Source organism: Schistocerca gregaria, chromosome 7, assembly GCF_023897955.1.
Source record: "Schistocerca gregaria isolate iqSchGreg1 chromosome 7, iqSchGreg1.2, whole genome shotgun sequence".
Classification (NCBI taxonomy): domain Eukaryota; kingdom Metazoa; phylum Arthropoda; class Insecta; order Orthoptera; family Acrididae; genus Schistocerca; species Schistocerca gregaria.
Window position 1 is genome coordinate 217,930,141 of NC_064926.1, and position 21,382 is coordinate 217,951,522.

Genomic DNA, 21,382 nt, shown 5'->3' on the forward strand with positions numbered 1-21,382 from the left:
GCTCCCAGGTAGATGCTATTTTCCTTGACTTCTGGAAGGCACTCAATACAGTTCCGCACTGTCGCCTGATAAACAAAGTAAGAGCCTATGGAATATCAGACCAGTTGTGTGGCTGGATTGAAGAGTTTTTAGGAAACAAAACACAGCATGTTGTTATCAATGGGGAGACGTCTACAGACATTAAAGTAACCTCTGGCATGCCACAGGGGAGTATTATGGGACCATTGCTTTTCATAATATATATAAATGACCTAGTAGATAGTGTTGGAAGTTCAATGTGGCTTTTTGTGGATGATGCTGTAGTATACAGAGAAGTTGCAGCATTAGAAAACTGTAGCGAAATGCAGGAATATCTGCAGCGGATAAGCACTTGGTGCAGGGAGTGGCAACTGACCCTTAACATAGACAAATGTAATGTATTGCGAATACACAGAAAGAAGGATCCTTTATTGTATGATTATATGATAGCAGAACAAACACTGGTAGCAGTTACTTCTGTAAAATATCTGGGAGTATGTCTGCGGAATGATTTGAAGTGGAATGATCATATAAAATTAATTGTTGGTGAGGCGGGTATCAGGTTGAGATTCATTGGGTGAGTCCTTAGAACATGTAGTCCATCAACAAAGGAGGTAGCTTACAAAACACTCGTTCGACCTATACTTGAGTATTGCTCATCAGTGTGGGATCCGTACCAGATCGGGTTGACGGAGGAGATAGAGAAGATCCAAAGAAGAGTGGTGCGTTTCGTCACAGGGTTATTTGGTTACCGTGATAGCGTTACGGAGATGTTTAGCAAACTTAAGTGGCAGACTCTGCAAGACAGGCGCTCTTCATCGCGGTGTAGCTTGCACACCAGGTTTCGAGATGGTGTATTTCTGGATGAGGTATTGAATATATTGCTTCCCCCTACTTATACCTCCCGAGGAGATCACGAATGTAAAATTAGAGAGATTTGAGTGAGCACTGAGGCTTTCAGACAGTCGTTCTTCCCGCGAACCATACACGACTGGAACATAAAAGGGAGGTAATGACAGTGGCACGTAAAGTGCCCTCCGCCACACACTGTTTGGTGGCTTGCGGAGTATAAATGTAGATGTAGATGTAGAAAATATTGATCTTGGTTCTGAATCAACTATTGTTTTTTGAAGGACAATATTTCCATATTCGAATGTTACCTTTACTTAAAAAGCAGCATTAAATTTTCTATGTGATATCCGTACATGTAAGAAAACATCTATTGTGAACCTTTTTGCATACAACAGAAGTTTGCAAGATGATAGACTTTAATACTATTTCCTCCTGTGTTTCACAGAATTGTCAAATCTTGATCAGAACAATTGATTGTTGCAGTGGCTAGTTTATAGTTTCTCACATACCTCTTTACACTAGCCCTACGTAATTTTGTGTCATGCAATTGGTCCAGTCTTGTTGATACCGTATCAAGCACTTTGGTGTGTTAGGAAATCTGAAACCTGCTGTAATGTGAGTATCATTTGCCGAGCCCTACCTTTCTGAATTCTTTAAAATAAACTTGCATGTGATCTTAGTAGCAAAAGTTTCCTCTCTAAATGTGAGCTGACCCCTATAAATGTAAGAACACCCCTATATAATCTATTAAACAACATAAAAATGTTGACCTCAGCAGTAATAGTTTAATCTGTGAAAATAAGGTGATCTTGATTTTTTGAATGAGGAGTTTAGAAAAAAACCTTATCTTATATTCAGGTAAATACAATATGTGAGAAACAGCACTATATGAAGGACAGATCATTAAGGGACTCCATGGAGTGCAGTGCCCCACTTGGTCTCTATCCCATTATCCACTTTGCTGATCTCACCCAAAAGTACCTTCTGTTTCCTGTCTTTGAGGTAGTATTTTTCAAAAATTCCATTATAAATAAACTATCTACCAGTAAAATTCAACTGTAATACTTACTGTAACACTTTCTTAGTAATTAAGCTTAACAGGTCATTGATTTCCAATAGAATTCCTTTGAAGAGAGTCCACAGTGTTCCTACAAAAACCTAGATTATCATGGTCTGAGTCATATTGTGAAACATTTATATTACGGTCAACTTATATCTCACATAAGAACAAAGGAAGGCAATACAAAATACTTTAGTGCATGTAGAGAATCAAATGTGAGATGAGAAACAAAAACACTTATGTTTCTTACTTTCTCTCTCCTTTATTGTACTGATTAAAGTCTCTGTGTGTAGGTTCTCTTTGGTATGCTTGGTGGAGCATTCAATATGGGAATGGGGCTGCCCCATCTTGAAGCATTTAGTGTTGCGTGTGGTGCTGCAGCTGCTGTGTTCTCTGTCATCGAGAGAGTTCCTCAGATTGACAGCCTTAGTGAGTCTGGCAAAAGACCAGATAGTGTTGTGGGAGATATTCAACTCACTGATGTTCACTTTCAATACCCGTCTAGACCAGATGTTCCAGTAAGTATTAATCATTTCAGTTATTCTCTTCTCTTGAATCCACAATTGGTTTGTAAAGATATCACTCACTTTCGCAAGGTAATATGAGTTCTTATCCACAAGTGATTTTGTTTGGAAAGTAAGAGAGAAACACCACTTAACAATAAAAGACCATTCAAAAAGTGTAAAAAAAATTTGTAGCTTGTGGGGAAATATTGTATTTGGCTTGCAATGCAATGCAAGACTATTACCAGTAGGAAAGATTTTTTTCTGGAGTGCATAAGACCCAAAAAACTGCACAAATTTCTAACAATACACATGGTCCCAGGAAGAACAAATGTCATTTGGTCAGTACACACTAATCAAACAAATGAGTCTCCACATTAAAATTAGTAAGAGCTGACATCTTCAGATGATTTCTGAAACCTTTATAAAATGAATTTATAAAGTTGTTTAGTTGTCTTGATCACAATTATACATTACTTTGCAAGTTTTAGTTGCTAGACAGCCATTTTCAGATCTGTAAAAATAACAATAAACAAAACATTGGCCTTAAGTTAACATTAGTTTTGCAATCTCCAGGAAAATACATTATTTCAGAGCAGTAAACATTAAGTAGTGAAAACATACTGCTCATGCTAGAGGTTTTGTGGCTATGTACATTTATTTATATAGTACTGAGATACACTTTCAGCCATTGCTACTGTAGCCTACAGTGTGCCTAGACACAGAACCTGTATCAGGAGTGGTAGGTTTTCACTATTTCACATGTATTATTCTGAAACACCATAACAAATATCTTAAAGACTGTAAAATTCATGCTAACTTAAATATAATTTCATGATTACTGCTATGGAAGCCTAGTAACTGAAATTAGTAATCATTTGTAAAGTAATGTATTATTGAGGTTTAGAAATGTGTCGTGACTTTATTAAAAAAAATATAAAAGTTTAAGTAATGCACAAGAGTTTCCTGATTTGAGCTACAAGATTCATTACTTCTAGGGAAAGATTATTTGACATCAGCTGCTCACTAGTTACAAATATGATCCAGGAAATGGAATCGTTCTCTGAAAGGTAGATAATTGAAAAGTTGGCATAATAACAAAACAAGAAAATGTAATGTGATGTGGTGTTTGAGACCACTTTCATACATTAACACAAATAAAATAATAGAAACATACATGTTGTAAAGATACACCAGAATGTCAGTTTTAGCAGGTATTAATTAACCAACTACAGGGCCCTAATAATGCAGAAAGTTAATATTAGGCTGCAGTTCACTGGAGAAATTATAAAACATATAGCTTATGTTAAATCAGTTTACTTACCATCTACTATATTAGCCAAACTACGCTTGAAAAATGTTTGTTTGTCTGCAATTCCTTATCGTAACCAAACCAATGAGACTGAATGAAGTCATAAACACATGTTTTGTTTGACTCAAGTATGTTACTTGTACTTCACAGAAGAAATGTAGGTATGGTATGAAGCACCATCAAGAGGCCAACTCATAAAATTTTTAAAACTTTCTGAGAGTAATGTAAGTGGATATGATGAATTGATGTATTGCTATGTGCTAAAGTGCATGTTATGACTGCTTGTGTAGATTAGATTAGATTAGATTAGATTAATACTTGTTCCATAGATCATGAATACGACACTTCGTAATGATGTGGAACGTGTCAGGTTAATAAAAGATGTCTGTACAAGAAATTACATTACCCAAAATATTGCATGACACTAATGACTAAGTGTTTTTTTTTTTTTTTTTTTTTTTTTTTTTTTTTTTTTTTTTTTTTTTTTTACTTACTTTATATCTAAAAATTCAGCCAATGAGTAGAAGGAGTTGTCATCTAGAAATTCTTTTAATTTATTTTTAAATGTTAGTTGGCTATCTGTCAGGCTTTTGATGCTGTTTGGTAGGTGCCCAAAGACTTTTGTGGCAGCATAATTTACCCCTTTCTGTGCCAAAGTCAGATTTAACCCTGCATAGTGAAGATCATCCTTTCTCCTGGTGTTATAGGTATGCACACTGCTATTACTTTTGAATTGGGTTGGATTATTATCAACAAATTTCATAAGGGAATATATATACTGTGAGGTTACTGTGAGGATCCCTAGATCCTTAAATAGATGTCTGCAGGATGACCGTGGGTGGGCTCCAGCAATTATTCTGATTACACGTTTTTGTGCAATGAATACTTTTCTACTCAACGACGAATTACCCCAGAATATGATGCCATACGAAAGCAGTGAATGAAAGTAGGCATAGTAAGCTAATTTACTGAGATTCTTATCACCAAAATTTGCAATAACCCTAATAGCATACGTAGCTGAACTCAGACGTTTCAGCAGACCATCAATGTGTTGCTTCCAGTTTAACCTCTCATCGATGGACACACCTAAAAATTTTGAAAATTCTACCTTAGCTACAGACTTCTGTTCAAATTCTATATTTATTACTGGAGTTTTGCCATTTACTGTACGGAACTGTATATACTGTGTTTTATCAAAATTTAAAGAGAGTCCGTTTGCTGAGAACCACTTAATAATTTTGTGAAAAACATCATTTACAATTACATCACTTAGTTCTTGGTTTTTGGATGTTATTACTATACTTGTATCATCAGCAAAAAGAACTAACTTTGCATCTTCATCAATGTGGAATGGTAAGTCATTAATGTATATCAAGAACAGTAAAGGACCTAAGACCGAACCCTGTGGGACCCCGTGCTTGATAGCACCCCAGTTTGAGGAATCAGCTGTTTTAACATTACACGAACCACTTATTTCAACTTTCTGCATTCTTCCAGTTAAGTATGAATTAAACCATTTGTGCACTGCCCCACTCAAACCATAATGATTTAGCTTATCTAAAAGAATTCCATGATTTACACAATCAAAGGCCTTTGAGAGATCACAAAAAATACCAATGGGTGATGTCCGGTTATTCAGAGCATTTAATATTTGATCAGTGAAAGCATATATAGCATTTTCTGTTGAAAAGCCTTTCTGAAAACCAAACTGACATTTTGTTAGTACTTTATTTTTACAAATATGGGAGGCTACTCTTGAATACATTACTTTCTCAAAAATTTTTGATAGAGCTGTCAGAAGAGAGATTGGGCGGTAGTTGTTGACATCCGACATATCCCCCTTTTTATGCAATGGTTTTACAATGGCATATTTCAGTCTATCAGGGAAAACACCCTGCTCCAAAGAGCTATTACATACGTGGCTGAGAATTCTACTTATCTGTGGGGAACAAGCTTTAAGTACTTTGCTGGAAATGCCATCAATTCCGTAAGAGCTTTTACTTTTCAGTGAGTTTATTATTTTACTGATTTCAGAGGGAGAGGTTGGTGGAATTACAGCTGTTTCAAACTGTGCAGGTATGGCCTCTTCTATTAATAGCCTTGCCTCTTCTAGTGAAGATCTAGATCCTATTTTCTCCACAACATTTAAAAAATGATTATTCAAAATATTTTCAATTTCTGATTGTTTGTTAGTGCACTTGTCATTCAATTTTATTGCACTAAAGTCTTCCTGTGCTCTTGGTTGCCCTGTTTCCCTTTCAATAATATTCCAAATTGCTTTAATTTTATTATCAGAGTTACTGATCTCAGACATGATACACATGCTTCTGGACTTTTTAATAACTTTTCTTAGTACCGCACAATAGTTTTTATAATATTGAACAATTTCGGGGTCAGTACTCCATCTTGCTGTTAGATACAGTTCTCTTTTGCGGTTGCAAGATATTCTTATTCCTTTAGTTAGCCAAGGTTTTTTATATGTTTTCTTGGAATTATGTTTAACTATTTTCTTGGGAAAACAATTTTCAAATACCCTTAAAAATGTATTGTGAAATAAGTTATATTTCAAGTTTGCATCGGGTTCCTTATACACTTCATCCCAGTCTAGCTGCTGTAGGCTTTCCCTAAAGTTTGCAATATTTATATTGTTAATTGAACGCACTGCTTTGAAAGTCTGATTTATTATACTGCATGGAGCTATGTCATGTACTGTAACAAGCTGTGCACTATGATCTGAAAGACCATTCTCAACAGGATAAGCATTTATGTCCTTAAACTTATCTTGGTCTATAAAAAAGTTATCTATCAATGTACTGCTGTTCTTTGTTATCCGAGTAGGAAAATCAATGACGGAGCTCAAATTGAAAGAACTGAGTAATACTAAAAGGTCATTCTTCCTATTACACTCTTTCAGGGAATCAACATTGAAATCCCCACAAATGATAATTTGCTTCCCCCTGTCTGACAGATAGCACAACAAAGCATCCAAGTTTTCCAGAAATAGCTGGAAATTCCCTGAGGGGGACCTATACACTGTTACAATTATGAAAGTGCCATCCTTTAGTTTAAGTTCAGTGGCACATGCTTCCATATGTTGCTCTACACAAAATTTTTTAGTTTCTAAATTTTTTGCACTGTGGAAGCTTTTGACATATATGGCAACTCCTCCTCTCATCATATTATCTCTACTTACATGTGCAGCTAATTTGTACCCATTGATGCTAACCTTTTGCATATCAGTGACAATGTGATGCTCAGACAGGCATAGTACATCTATTACATTCTCAGTTTCTATATCTTCTAAACAAAGCAGAAGCTCATCAATTTTATTGTTCAATCCCCCAATATTTTGATGAAATATACTAACATTTTTCATTTTACTTTTGCAACTATCTTGAACTTTTTTGACATCTTTAGTACTTGCATGGCTGAGTTTCCCACTGGACACTGATCTTACACTAAAAAAGAGTTTCCACCATGAGATGTAGTTCCTCCCCCCTTTAAATTTCCTGCTATCAGCCCAGCCAGTTTACCCTTCCCTTTCCTGTTGAGGTGTAGGCCATGTCTAGTATAGTCCCACCTACAGAGTGAATCAACACGAACCACACCAATGTGTGACCCCGCATCAGATCCAAGTAGCCGTTCCAACTCCAAATTAACTCTCCTGACAGAAGAGGTCAAATGAGGTCGGTCGTGGCGCTCCAGAACCGACACAAACCCAACACTGGTATGATTCGATGCCGATGCAATATTTGCCAGGTCACACTCTATGCTGTACCCCGGATCTCTGTCAATACTGTTGCCCGGCCCACCCACAATAACCACGGTGTCTTCCTTAGTAAAACCTTTACATAGTGAACCTAAATCCTCTGTAACCTGCCCAAGTTCAGCACTAGGTTTGAAAAAACTTGTGACCTGGTAATCCAACCCTAATTCATCCTGCAGAAGTTGGCCCACACCCCTAGCATGCGAACTACCTAGCAACAAGACTTTCTTTCTCTTTGCAGACTTCCCTACATTCTTAATCAATTTGCTGCTGAAAGCTTGTTGAGCCCTGTGTACATCTACTTCTGTGAGAGGCTCATCAGTTTCTGACTGAGGCAACAGGTCAAACCTATTTTGTAGATTAATAACAAAGCGGTCAGAAGAATTTCTTGGCCTGTTCCTCATGCCTGTTGCCACTTCCCACCCCTGTTTACCCTTCTCCCCCCTTAACCTGCCCAGTTCTCGCCTAGCCTCATCTAACTCAGCCTGAAGGGCAGCAATTTTCCCCTCCTGTTCCACAATCTTCCTATCTCTACTGCATAGCCTACAGAACCACTGATGAGTCTCGCTCATTTTCCCAATTCCCACGCCACTACAGTCGCCCCAATGAAAAAAGTTACTACATCCATCACACCAGACCCCGGAGCTAACGATCCTACGGCACGTCAGGCACTTTACACTCATGGTACAAATCTATTTTAGTGACAGAAAGACAATTAAGTTACCGGAAAACAATGAAAATACGTGTACGAAAAATTAGGCCTACTCGCGACTATGTAAACAGTGGTTCAGAAGTTTTTTACTGGAAATTACTTAAGAGATGACGATACTCTACAGATATAAATGGGCAGCAAACGTATTTAGCACACTAAACTATCAGTAAATGCACTTAAGATTGCGGTATGAAGTTTAATCTGAAAACTCAAAAGTTCGGCCTGGCCGCGATATGTAAACAAAATGAACTTTACGTGATTACTGTGAAAATACGCGAGTAAGACAAAAACCTTTAATGGTATGCTTGCAGAGCACTATAATTAACGTAATAAATTAGTTTAAAGTGTTAAAAAACAGTTTATTACTACTTAAATTACTTATCTTGTACAAGAGCTGTGACTCAGACGTCCGTGTAGCAGGCGCAGGGCTGTGTTGCAGTGCAGTTCTTTGGAGAACTCATGTTTAAACACAATAATTTTGATGGCAACATCTTTACTGAAATTTTGAATGTTTGATGGGTCTTATGGTAACACTTAACCAAAAATATGTTGTCTTTTTGTGTAGGTATTAGATATGAAAAACATTTTATAGAAATTAACATAATGAATTCATTTATTTTCCTTTAGTTTTTCTTTCACTTGCAGGGCATTTTACATCAAAGCTCTGAATGCAGATTTGTTACAAACACTAATGTTTGAAATGTTTCAAGAGTCACTTTTTGCCAATATCTTTCTTTTCAGGTCCTTCAGGGATTAAATCTCAGAATCAAACATGGAGAAACAGTTGCATTAGTTGGTAGCTCAGGATGTGGAAAATCAACTGTTATCCAACTTATTCAGCGATTATATGATCCTGTCCAAGGAAAGGTATGTTCGTAACTTGTAGATTTTTTCATACACTGTGAGCACAAATACACAACATAATATCTCTTACAGTTAGCTGTACTGCATATGTTTCACAGTTTTGAAATATATGGTCTCTTAGTTCTGAATTGATAGGGAATAAGGTACTGTGTTTATCACTTCACATAATTGGAGCTACATGTATAAATGAAGTGTAAAGTCTGTTATAAATTTAAGAAAATTTCACCAAACAAAATGATAGTATTTGTCTTGGTTTCAAAAATATGCCACAAATTCACACCTGTATCTTGGAGTATATTGTTCGGTTAACTAAGGTCTTCAACAAAGAATATTAAAACATTTATTCAATTTAGATATATTAAAATGTACATATGTAAAGGTTTCTTATGAAGTACTTAGCAGGTGTTTATTATTCATACTTTCAAATATAAAAAAATATGGAAGTTACATTAGATCTACTACTTGGAAAGGCACTCGATTTACTTAGCCATTGCTTGAGCTAACTTGCCCACATGACAATGTGCAGTCATGTTCCAATTCAAAATATCATGCATTTTTGCATCACAGTGTAATCACAAAAACGGTTTGTGGAAAATACCTTCTCAGGAAGCTGTGACAACTTGCTGGTAATGGCGTTACTTTCACTGACAGTGAGAATGAGAAAGGTGTGATAGTGATGAAAGAGAAAGCTATGGAAGATGCAAGCAAATGTTACCAAGCACAAATTAAGTAAGTCAGTGATATACAAATTACAGGAGAGGGACACAATGTCGAGTGCAGTAGGGTTCAGATATCAGACCTAAACCAGAACAAGTAAAATGCACACAATAAATATTTCATTAATGATACAGACAAATGTGCCGTTAGACAGCAATTTCCATAATATTGTGAACAATACAAGGAAGTACCGTCTTTGCAAAGATTTCACAGCATTTGTTGCATAGTACTAGAATTCCAGAACAGCAAGGAAACTGAGATTAAAAGATGTCAGAATGAATGAGTCAGTATGTTAAAATGAAATAACAAACTTGCAAAAAGAGCATAATACATAAGATATTTTATGAAAATTGAAGCATCAGAACTAAAGCAGCCAGTAGTTTACTTAGAGAAACCATTGATTTGTTCACTTTACACCGTGAATAAATGTTGCAAAGTGACTGTGCGTCAAGAGCATCGTCAAACAACAGTGTTGCTCAAAATTTCATTGTTTTGAATGCAGTGTTTTGTTTTGTATTCACTTCTCCTCTATATAAAACGAAAACGTCAAGTAACACATAGGAATGGAGAGATAAACCTTAATAATGTGTGGAGACATGGACAGCTTAATTTTTGGAATTAATTAAAGAGCAACAGAATTTCCTGACTCTTTCACTGACAAAATTAAGTGAGAAGATGATTCCCTCCTATTTCTGCCTTCTGCCATACCATCTACACCTAAATCTTATAGAACTGGTTAGGAATCTTGCAAAGAATAAGATACCATGTTGTAATACATCAAGTGTCTTGCTCTCTAACCCCACCCCCACCCCCACTCATCCCCCCAAAAAAGAAAGGTAGTTGATTCTTTCGTTGCTGATAAAAGAATGTTAGTGTATGTTGGCCTGGTGCAAACTTTTTGATGCATGAGGGTGTTGAAATATATACCTTCAAATTTTTGATTCTGTTCTCAATATACGCTCCTGGAAATGGAGAAAAGAACACATTGACACCGGTGTGTCAGACCCACCATACTTGCTCCGGACACTGCGAGAGGGCTGTACGAGCAATGATCACACGCACGGCACAGCGGACACACCAGGAACCGCGGTGTTGGCCGTCGAATGGCGCTAGCTGCGCAGCATTTGTGCACCGCTGCCGTCAGTGTCAGCCAGTTTGCCGTGGCATACGGAGCTCCATCGCAGTCTTTAACACTGGTAGCATGCCGCGACAGTGTGGACGTGAACCGTATGTGCAGTTGACGGACTTTGAGCGAGGGCGTATAGTGGGCATGCGGGAGGCCGGGTGGACGTACCGCCGAATTGCTCAACACGTGGGGCGTGAGGTCTCCACAGTACATCGATGTTGTCGCCAGTGGTCGGCGGAAGGTGCACGTGCCCGTCGACCTGGGACCGGACCGCAGCGACGCACGGATGCACGCCAAGACCGTAGGATCCTACGCAGTGCCGCAGGGGACCGCACCGCCATTTCCCAGCAAATTAGGGACACTGTTGCTCCTGGGGTATCAGCGAGGACCATTCGCAACCGTCTCCATGAAGCTGGGCTACGGTCCCGCACACCGTTAGGCCGTCTTCCGCTCACGCCCCAACATCGTGCAGCCCACCTCCAGTGGTGTCGCGACAGGCGTGAATGGAGGGACGAATGGAGACGTGTCGTCTTCAGCGATGAGAGTCGCTTCTGCCTTGGTGCCAATGATGGTCACATGCGTGTTTGGCGCCGTGCAGGTGAACGCTACAATCAGGACTGCATACGACCAAGGCACACAGGGCCAACACCCGGCATCATGGTGTGGGGAGCGATCTCCTACACTGGCCGTACACCTCTGGTGATCGTCGAGGGGACACTGAATAGTGCATGGTACATCCAAACCATCATCGAACCCATCGTTCTACCATTCCTAGACCGGCAAGGGAACTTGCTGTTCCAACAGGACAATGCACGTCCACATGTATCCCGTGCCACCCTACGTGCTCTAGAAGGTGTAAGTCAACTACCCTGGCCAGCAAGATCTCCGGATCTGTCCCCCATTGAGCATGTTTGGGACTGGATGAAGCGTCGTCTCACGCGGTCTGCACGTCCAGCACGAACGCTGGTCCAACTGAGGCGCCTGGTGGAAATGGCATGGCAAGCCGTTCCACAGGACTACATCCAGCATCTCTACGATCGTCTCCATGGGAGAATAGCAGCCTGCATTGCTGCGAAAGGTGGATATACACTGTACTAGTGCCGACATTGTGCGTGCTCTGTTGCCTGTGTCTATGTGCCTGTGGTTCTGTCAATGTGATCATGTGTCGTATCTGACCCCAGGAATGTGACAATAAAGTTTCCCCTTACTGGGACAATGAATTCACGGTGTTCTTATTTCAATTTCCAGGAGTGTAGATTGAGATATTATATGTTATATATATTATTCAGTGGACTTTCCTACTTCACTTATAGAAGTTTTAAAATGATGGTTGTAATGTAACTATGCTAATGAGTTTCTAACTGCAGAAAGCATGGCAATTGAAATTCATAGAAGAATGAAAGCTGTCTATTTGCTGATTGTATCAACATCAGTAATGTGAGCTGTTGGGTTTTTCATGCTGTTAATGAAGGAAATGGTGGTGTTAATCTCAACATGTGTAACAGAGCTCAGATTGGATCACCGTGAATGGCAACCAACGAGACTCCTCAGAACTGGGTTGTTGATCTCATCAGAGAAAACAATGGTATAACACAGACACAGCTCTCAAGTAAGTTTGGCATGTAACAAGAGCATGTACAGACCATCATTGCACAGCTGTAATACAGAGAACTGTGTGCCTAGTGGATGCTCAAATACTCATTCCAAATGTGAAACAGAGGCTATAGGACATCTGTCAACAATTTCTTTTTCATTTTGAGCATGAGTGTGATGGATTATTTAAAAACATGGAAAAAGCTGATGAAAGTTGGGTTCACCATTCTGACCTCCCCCCCCCCCCTCCCCAAAAAGAACATCAATGGAGTTCCACCATAAATGATCTCTCTTACCAAAACAGTTCAAGACCATACCTTCAGAAGGCAAAGTGATGCCCAAAGTGTTCTGGGATATTCGAGGTTTGCTGCAATTGGAATTGATGCCTAGAGACACCACCATACACTTTGCAAGGTACTGCGAGACTCTCAGAAAACTGAAAGCATGCATTTAAAGAGTTTTTCAAGCATGGAACACCCTCTGCTTCAGCATGACAGTGCCAGACCACACATGACCACTGTGACAAGTGCAACAATCCAATGCCTTGAGTTCACTATCATCAATCATCTTCCATACAGTCCTGATTTTACACCATGCAATTTTATCTGTTTCCAGAATTTAAAGAATACCTTTGGGAACTTCACTTAGATAGTGATGAAGTGGTGCAAGCGGAGGAGAGGTTGTGGCTCCCTCACCAAAGTCAAACATTCTGTAGTGATGTTGTCAACAAACTGGTGTCTTGTTAGGAGAAATGTGTTCATCTCTGGGGTGACTACATTGAGAAATTAATACATAGACTGAATAATAAAGATGTAGTTTGCTAAAGATATTTGTATTATTAGAAAAGCATTGAGAGTTTTCACATAAAAAATTCAGTCATTACTTTTCAGCAGGCTCACGTAAAATACTACTTAAGTGACATGCAAATCACTTTCACTGCTTTTATATTTGAGCAGCTCTTCTACTGGCCTCACAAGGCTGGTGTGACCTACTTCTATAACTTTCTATTACAGAAAAAATTGTTGTTGTCATTGAAAACTGAACCAAGAACCTCTGCATCACTAGCCGTAATGCTATTAATTTGCTTATACTATTGTGACATTAGGTTTTAGTGTTTAGGACATTATAAAACTAGAAAGACAAAGGAAGTGTGTGATAACTGCTGTAGGAGAGATACTTTCACAGACAAGGAAATTGAAAATATTACAAAATCTGTTGGCATAGATTGAAACAAAGAGTTGGCATTAGTATCCACTACTGAAACAGCAGATGATGAATCAGGATACACAACTGTTTAAGATATTGACATTATTGGAAAACCTGAAACTTTGCTTATCTCAGACACAGTTTTTATTGATGAAAATTACCTATGATTTTGGTATTACATCATTTTCAAAGGCAAATTTAAAAAATATCTCATTATCCAGTGTGAACCATAGTCAAGTGGTTTACAGCAAATGGTGAGGCTCAATGTACCCATATGTCAATTTGCAAACATTATTTTAGCATGGTGATTTTGTTATATTTTTAAAGTTTCCTTCGAAAATAATGTAAGATCAACATGCATATGGCAGTTAAAAAGTCCTGTGAAGTTAAGTCTAGTGAACATTCAATCCATTTCATATTTACTGAACAACTGATTAGACAGTCTCCAAATGTCTTGTTAAAAAGGTTTATAATTACCTGTGCAGACTGGGCTGGACATCCCTCATGTTGGTGCCATATGGATTACTTTCAGCTCAGTAAGACTTTTCAGTAATTGTGATGCCATATGTTTTAGGAAATATAGGTACTTGTGGCAGTTTACAGTCACATGAAAACAACAGCGACCAATTAAATAATTCTTGAAAAATCCAGCCACACATTGACAGACAAAAGTTATTTATCTACATCTCTTGTCTAGCAAGGATTTTCAACTGACCATAAGAGAATATTACAAAGATTGATTAATATAACAAAGATTGATTAATATTACAAAGATTGATTTGAACTTGGTCCATAAACGATGTTTCAAGCATAAATAAAATCTTGCATAGAAAGGATGCATCACTTTGCAGTTTTTGTAGTCATCATTTAGAGAATCATAGCCAACTTCAAATGCCACTGCCGTGTAACTTTTGACAGAGCAAAATGTGAAAAGGATGAAATATGTTGGACTATGGTATTTGCAGAATATTTCTTTAGCTAATCCCAGTCACATATTCAAGCTGCCTCATAGCCATATATGTATTGTGTATTACCAATGATGAAATGTTATCTGTATTATTCTGATCAGTAGTTATTCTTTTTCATTGGTGTGCTTTATTTTTCACATTTTCAGTTCATTAATTTTTTAATAATGTTTGTGAAGACATATTGTTAAGATAGGGCACAATTGTGGTACCTTGCAGCATGCAAGTGTATTACTACTTCAATAGTTTGATGGTATTTGCCTCAAATGAAAACCATATCCATTTTTTCGAATGTTGTGTACACTGTGAAAGTATGAACAGCTTTGTAAGTAAGTTTTCTGATCACCACAACAGCAGAGCACAGACTGATGGTCTTTAAGTGTGCAGGTTAACTCATGAATCATACCTGAGTTAGTTGCTCCCTCACATTTAAAAAAAAAATGTCAGTGTTGTAATTGAGCAGCCACAAATGTCAGAAGTTACATGCATATGTCAGAAAATTTGCCTTCTTGTCCACTGTAACTTAGCAGAAGCCACGCTTCAGTATGTTTAGTCGTATTGGACATATTTGGGTTTACACTAGATTTTTAATTCGGCAACTTACTTGTATTTGCACTTTTGGAATTGCTCCGACCTTGCATTTTATCTGGTAGTTCTTGTAATATAGCCCCACATTAAATCCCGGATGCAAGCTAGAGTCTGTGTTCTCTTGACAGGAGCTCCACTCTCAGATTCAATGGAGTCTTCAGTAATTGAGTGGGATGTTGGTGTTTATGATGTTGGTGCTGCTATTGAGTATCATATTGCTGTTACTTGTTGTTATTGCCACTCCTACTGCTGTTCGTACTACTGTTACTGTCTCTAGTGCTGCATGTGCTATTTGTTTGGTGTTGGTACCACTGCTGTTAGGACTGCTAATGTTTGTACACTCGATACTGGTGCATTCTCCTTTGCAGTTTTCTCTTCTTGACCAAGCATTTTGGAGGCTGCTCCTGTTCTATTCATGGTAGATTTATTTATGGTGTGGCTACCTTCAAAATAATAGCCCACTTCATTTGCTTGTAATGGTACATTATCATTTTACTTGCTGAGAGTTTCCACTTTCATTATTTTTTTCACTCAGAAGTGTGTCGCCTTTCTTATTTAGACATGTGCTATGTTTTATGTAATTGCATCTCTCAACAAAGTTTTGACTTTTATGTGTGACATTTGGATTTGGTTTGCAAATTTTCTTGAAGTGTTTGTTAACTGTACTGTCTTCAATATTTACACAGAAAGTGAGTATGAGATCATTCTTGTCTGGTATTCCAGCAACAATTTCACTTTACAGAATTACTATTTATTCTGTGACAGAATGTGCAATAATTTGAAATATCCTGGTGGGTTAAAACTGTATACCAGACATAACTCAAATCTTCAACCTCTGCTGTTGTGGATAAGTGCTCTACCAACTGAGCCTGTCAAGCATGACTCACGACCTACCGACAAAGCTATACTTCCACCAGGACCTCTCTCCTATCTTCCAAACTTCACAGAATTTCTCCTGCATATCTCACATGACTATCTCTCCTGGAACAAAAGGTATTGTTGGGAAATGGCTTACCATAATCACATCATGGGAAATTGTTTCCATAATGAATTTTCCTTCTGCAGTGAACTGTATGCTGATGTGAAATGTCCTGGCGAATTAAAACTTAGTCCCACTCTGAGAAACTAATAATGTATTTCTGTTCAGCAAAGACTACCTTAAATGAAAATAATTAAGAAAAAATAAATGTTGAGAAAGAAATTTCTATCAAAAAGAAATCTGTGTTACATTAATAAAACTAAAATCAAACAATTCCTATTGTTTTATTTATATGTATCATGAGGTGTTATATATTCCATGAACAAGACATTAATGTTCCTCACACAAATAACACTAAAACTAGGCCACTTTAAACAGGTGACAGAAAAATCAAATGTGAAACAGAACTATAACTAACACTACAGCTGTCAGGTATGTACCATCCAAATACTTAGAAAATTCTTGTTTTTTATAATTCAGATTGGCAATACATTTTTACCATCCAATTAAAGAGGAAACTCATTTTTATTAGTGATAAGAACTAATGGTTCTAATCTGTCCCTGACATTCATAATCAATAACTTTATTAATTCTCCCTAATTGCATTTTGGGCATTTTTACTTTATCAGTTCATGTACAATATGTTACGGTTGATTATAAAACTTGGTGATCATGGAGTGTTACAGTAAGGACACATAGAATTGTTGGTTTTAACAATTGCTATTTAAAATGCTTTGTACATGTGATAAACTAAATATGTTTAACAGTAATATCAAACTATTTTCTGCCTTAAAGGTCTTTCTTGATGGAACTGATGTGAAAGAGTTAAATGTGAATTGGTTGAGAAACCAAATAGGAGTTGTTGGCCAAGAACCTGTTCTCTTTGCTACTACAGTAGGAGAGAATATTCGATATGGGAGAGAAAATGCAACGCAGGATGAAATTGAAATGGCTGCCAAAGAAGCAAATGCACATGATTTCATAACAAAATTACCTCAGGTAAGTTTTATAAGTTGTTTAGTATTTAATGCTTTTTGTGATGTTACCATTCTTCTGTTTTGACCAGTTTTCCTTGTTAATACAAGTAGATGAAACAGAGAGAGAGAGAGAGAGAGAGAGAGAGTTTGTGTGTGTGTGTGCGCGCATGTGTGTGTGTGTGTGTGTGTGTGTGTGTGTGTGTGTGTGAAGAATGGAAATGCCAAGCAATGGTTTCCTCTGGAGTTCCAAGGGTCATTTGTCAGAGTTTCCTTTATAGCTGATGCACAGCTTGTCTGGTAAGCAGACTGCATGTAAGCTTATGTCTGTGTAAGTAAAACATCTTTGTAATAGAATGAGATAATTTGATTTTCAAAAATAGTAAAAACAGTTGGAGATGCGAACAGACAAAACAACAAGTGCCTGGAAAATGCTGTGATGTCAACAGTTGTGAAAACAACAGATTGTGGTGCACCATAAAGATGATACATTGAGTTGTATCACACTAAGGTTTTGAAGAAAGCAATTTTCAGAAAAAAAAAAGATGTACACATTCACATGAGCAGACATGCCTCTCTCTCTCTCTCTCTCTCTCTCTCTCTCTCACACACACACACACACACACACACACACACACACACACACACACACACACATATGACAACTACTGCTCTTGCCAGATTGCAACTGTTGTATTGAATGTAAGTGCCAATGAGGAGTGGGACAGCGAAGAGGGAGAGACAGTAGAAGATGGCTTGGAGGGAGCACCGTGTGGTAGCATGTGCAGGGACTAGAAGGCAGCTGCATAAGATTGCCAGGGGTTGGGGGCAAGCAGGAAAGAAGAGGAGCAGAGAAGGGAAAAGACTGTTTGGTGCATTGGCAGAGAGAGTGCACAATGAGGATGAAGAGACATGAATTGAGAGGAGGTTATAGAACAGAGGGGGTGAAAACTGTTGGATGGTGGGTGTGGGATAGTAGGTTATCATAGGTAGAGGCTGGAATAACTTCAGGAGCAGAGAATTTGTTGTAAGGGTGACCCCCATCTGTTGTTGTTGTTATGGTCTTCAGTCCAGAGACTGGTATGATGCAGCTCTCCATGCTACTCTATCCTGTGCAAGCTTCTTCACCTCCCAATACCTACTGCAACCTACATCCTTCCGAATCTGCTTAGTATGTTCATCTCTTGGTCTCCCTCCATGACTTTTACCCTCCACACTGCCCTCCAATACTAAATTAGTGGTCCCATGATGCCTCAGAATATGTCCTACCAACTGATCCCTTCTTCTAGTCAAGGTGTGCCACAAATTTCTCTTCTCCCTAATTCTATTCAATATCTCTTCATTAGTTATGTGATCTATCCATCTAATCTTCAGCATTCTTCTGTAGTATCAGATTTTGAAAGCTTCTATTCTCTTCTTGCCCAAACTATTTATTGTCCACATTTCACTTCCATACATGGCCACACTCTATACAAATACTTTCAGAAACGACTTCCTAACACTTAAATCTATACTCGATGTTAACAAATTTCTCTTCTTCAGAAACACTTTCTTTGCCATTGCCAATCTACATTTTATATCCTCTCTACTTTGACCATAATCAGTTATTTTGCTCCCCAAATAGCAAAACTCATTTACTACTTTAAGTGTCTCATTTCCTAATCTAATACCCTCAACATCACCTGATTTAATTCAGCTACATTCCATTATCCTCATTTTGCTTTTGTTGATGTTCATCTTATATCCTCCTTTCGAGAAACTGTCCATTCTGTTCAGTTGCTCTTCCAGGTCCTTTGCTGTCTTTGTCCTTTGTCCATCTGTACAGTTCAGAAAAGTTGGTTCTCGAGGGGAGGACCAAAATGGCCTGGGATGTGAAGCAGCCATTAAAATGTATTATTATATATGTTCAGCTGCATGTTGTGCCACAGGGTGATCCACTTTGCTCCCGACCAAAGTTTGGCAGAGACCATTCATTGTGATGGACATTTGGTTGGTAATCATACCAATGAAAAAGCTGTGTGGTGATTGCAGATGAGTTGGTATATGACACAGCTGCTTTCACAGGTCGCCCACCCTCTGATGGTGTAGAATAAACCTGTAACAGGACTGGATTAGGAAGTTCTGAGTGGCTGGATTGGGCAGGACTGCCATCTGGGTCTTCCACAGGGATAGAATTCCTGAGTCAAGGGGCTGGGATTGGGACTGGCATAGGGATGGACAAGGGTGTTTTGGATCGTGTGTGAATAATGGAAGACCACTTTAGTAGGAGTGAAAATAGTCTTGGATATGATGTACCTCATTTCAGGGTATGATAATAGATAATCAGAGCTCTGACAAAGGATGTGGTTCAGTTTTCCAGTCCAGGGTGGTAATGAGTGACAAGGAGAAGGCACTCTGTTATAGCTGGTACTTATAGGAGGATTGGGAGTGTGTTTGGAAATGGCACAGGAAATCTTTTTGTGAACTAAGACTGGGGTTAATGCCTATCTGTGAAGGCCTTGGCGAGAGCTTCAGCATATTGGACAAGGAAGTTCTTGTCACTGCACATACACTATCTCTGCTTGACCAGACTATATGGAAGGGTTCTTTGGTGTGGAAGGTATGGCAGCTTTCGAAATTGCAGCTACCAATGGGGTTTATACACTCTTCATTCTGTATTCACTGGATTCACGAAAGATGAACAAGAGGTACCGAATCACACAGTCCAAGTGTAGTCCAGGTCTGATGTGGTAGTTGTCATCACAAGGCAGCTGGTGTAAAATGTGGACTCTACAGAGCACCAGTAAGAACTGCCATTTCCAGCAGAGTGCGCACTTACATCAGGGACGTTGGCCATACAATCCCTCCATATTATGCGACAATTGCTTTGAGGACATGGGTGCTTTTTGGTGTTTGGCTTGTGGTGACCATTTGCAGCTTGCAGTGCCATTGACAATGTGAGTGATAAGTAAGGATTGATTTCAGACAGTTGTGATAACTACATTTTGCTGTCAAAGTCATCCTGCCTGAAAATGGCAGACAGGGGCAGAAGCAGTGCAGTGTGGCGGTGTTCTGCATGGGAACTGGGAGAACCATCACAGGGGCTGATTTGGGGACAATCAACATCTCTATGTCGACAATCCCTGGACTGTCAGGAGCAGACACAGCTGTGCATGGAGCAGCCATTGGAGATGGAGCCACCTCTACTGGAACTGGAACAGAGACTGATGGGGCCGTTGTGGTCCCCTCCATGACACCTAGTGCAGTGAGGACCTAGCTGGGATGAAGTGGAGCTGGTGGCTGCCCCTGCAGAGTGTAAGTCAGTAAAGCATCCAGGGCTGGGGGTGCTGAGTGCAGTGATCTGGGGCATAGCTGGTTTGGTGGTGCCACATGGTCCCCAGCAGATAACTCATACATCCAGTGACTATGAGAGCTGTGAACTGTATCAGAAAGTCAGTGAATGATCGCACCCACAGTGGTGTGCTGAGCTGAAACTGGTAACGAGTCTGAGGCAGGAGGGTCAAGGTCATCGTGGATACAGTATTGTAATAAGAGTCCATATCAGCCACCCATGTAACAACTCAGTAGGCCACTTCCCAGTGATGGTTGTGGCCTAACAGGGGGCTGTAAATAATGTGAGGGCCCCATCCATGGAAACAGAGTGTGCCACAGTCGATGTCTCCTCCTTAAAAGTCTGCATCATCTGTTCCACCTCCCCTTGTATTGTAGGTGAAATGGATTGGTGAGTAGGTGTGATCACTTGGAGCTAACAAAAATGGGCAAACTGTGCAGAAGTAAACTGGCTGTCATTGTTCAAGACACTGATAGACAAGAGACCCTCAATAGCAAAGATGTGAGACAAGGCTTTAATGACATTTGCTGATGTGGTAGAGGGGACTGCATTGATATAAGGAAACTTGGAGAATGAGTCAGCCAGAATAAGCCACAGTTGCTGCAACAAAGGGCTGGCAAAGTCAATGTAAAGATGCTCCCAGGGGCCTGCTGGGGCTGGGGCAAAAAAGCCTTGGGGGAACTTGGCTGCTGGCAGGCTCATGAGGTACAGGACTGAGCCATTGATTCAATATCCCTGTCAATAGCCAACCAATAGGGGTATCTGTGGGCCAGCTGCTTCATAAGTAAAACACCCCAATGTAGGACATCAAGGACC

General features: G+C 39.1%; 1 protein-coding gene across 7 annotated transcripts in view; it reads left to right on the forward strand.

Moving 5' to 3' along the window:
* Nucleotides 1–21,382, forward strand: part of LOC126281500 (multidrug resistance protein homolog 49-like) — a 353,880-nt gene that overhangs the window by 220,631 nt on the left and 111,867 nt on the right. For all 7 annotated transcript variants that reach the window (XM_049980508.1, XM_049980507.1, XM_049980511.1 and 4 more), the window contains exons 10-12: nucleotides 2,224–2,448; nucleotides 8,965–9,090; nucleotides 17,057–17,260. In XM_049980508.1, the coding sequence (XP_049836465.1) occupies nucleotides 2,224–2,448; nucleotides 8,965–9,090; nucleotides 17,057–17,260 (555 nt within the window). The remainder of the gene's footprint in view (nucleotides 1–2,223; nucleotides 2,449–8,964; nucleotides 9,091–17,056; nucleotides 17,261–21,382) is intronic.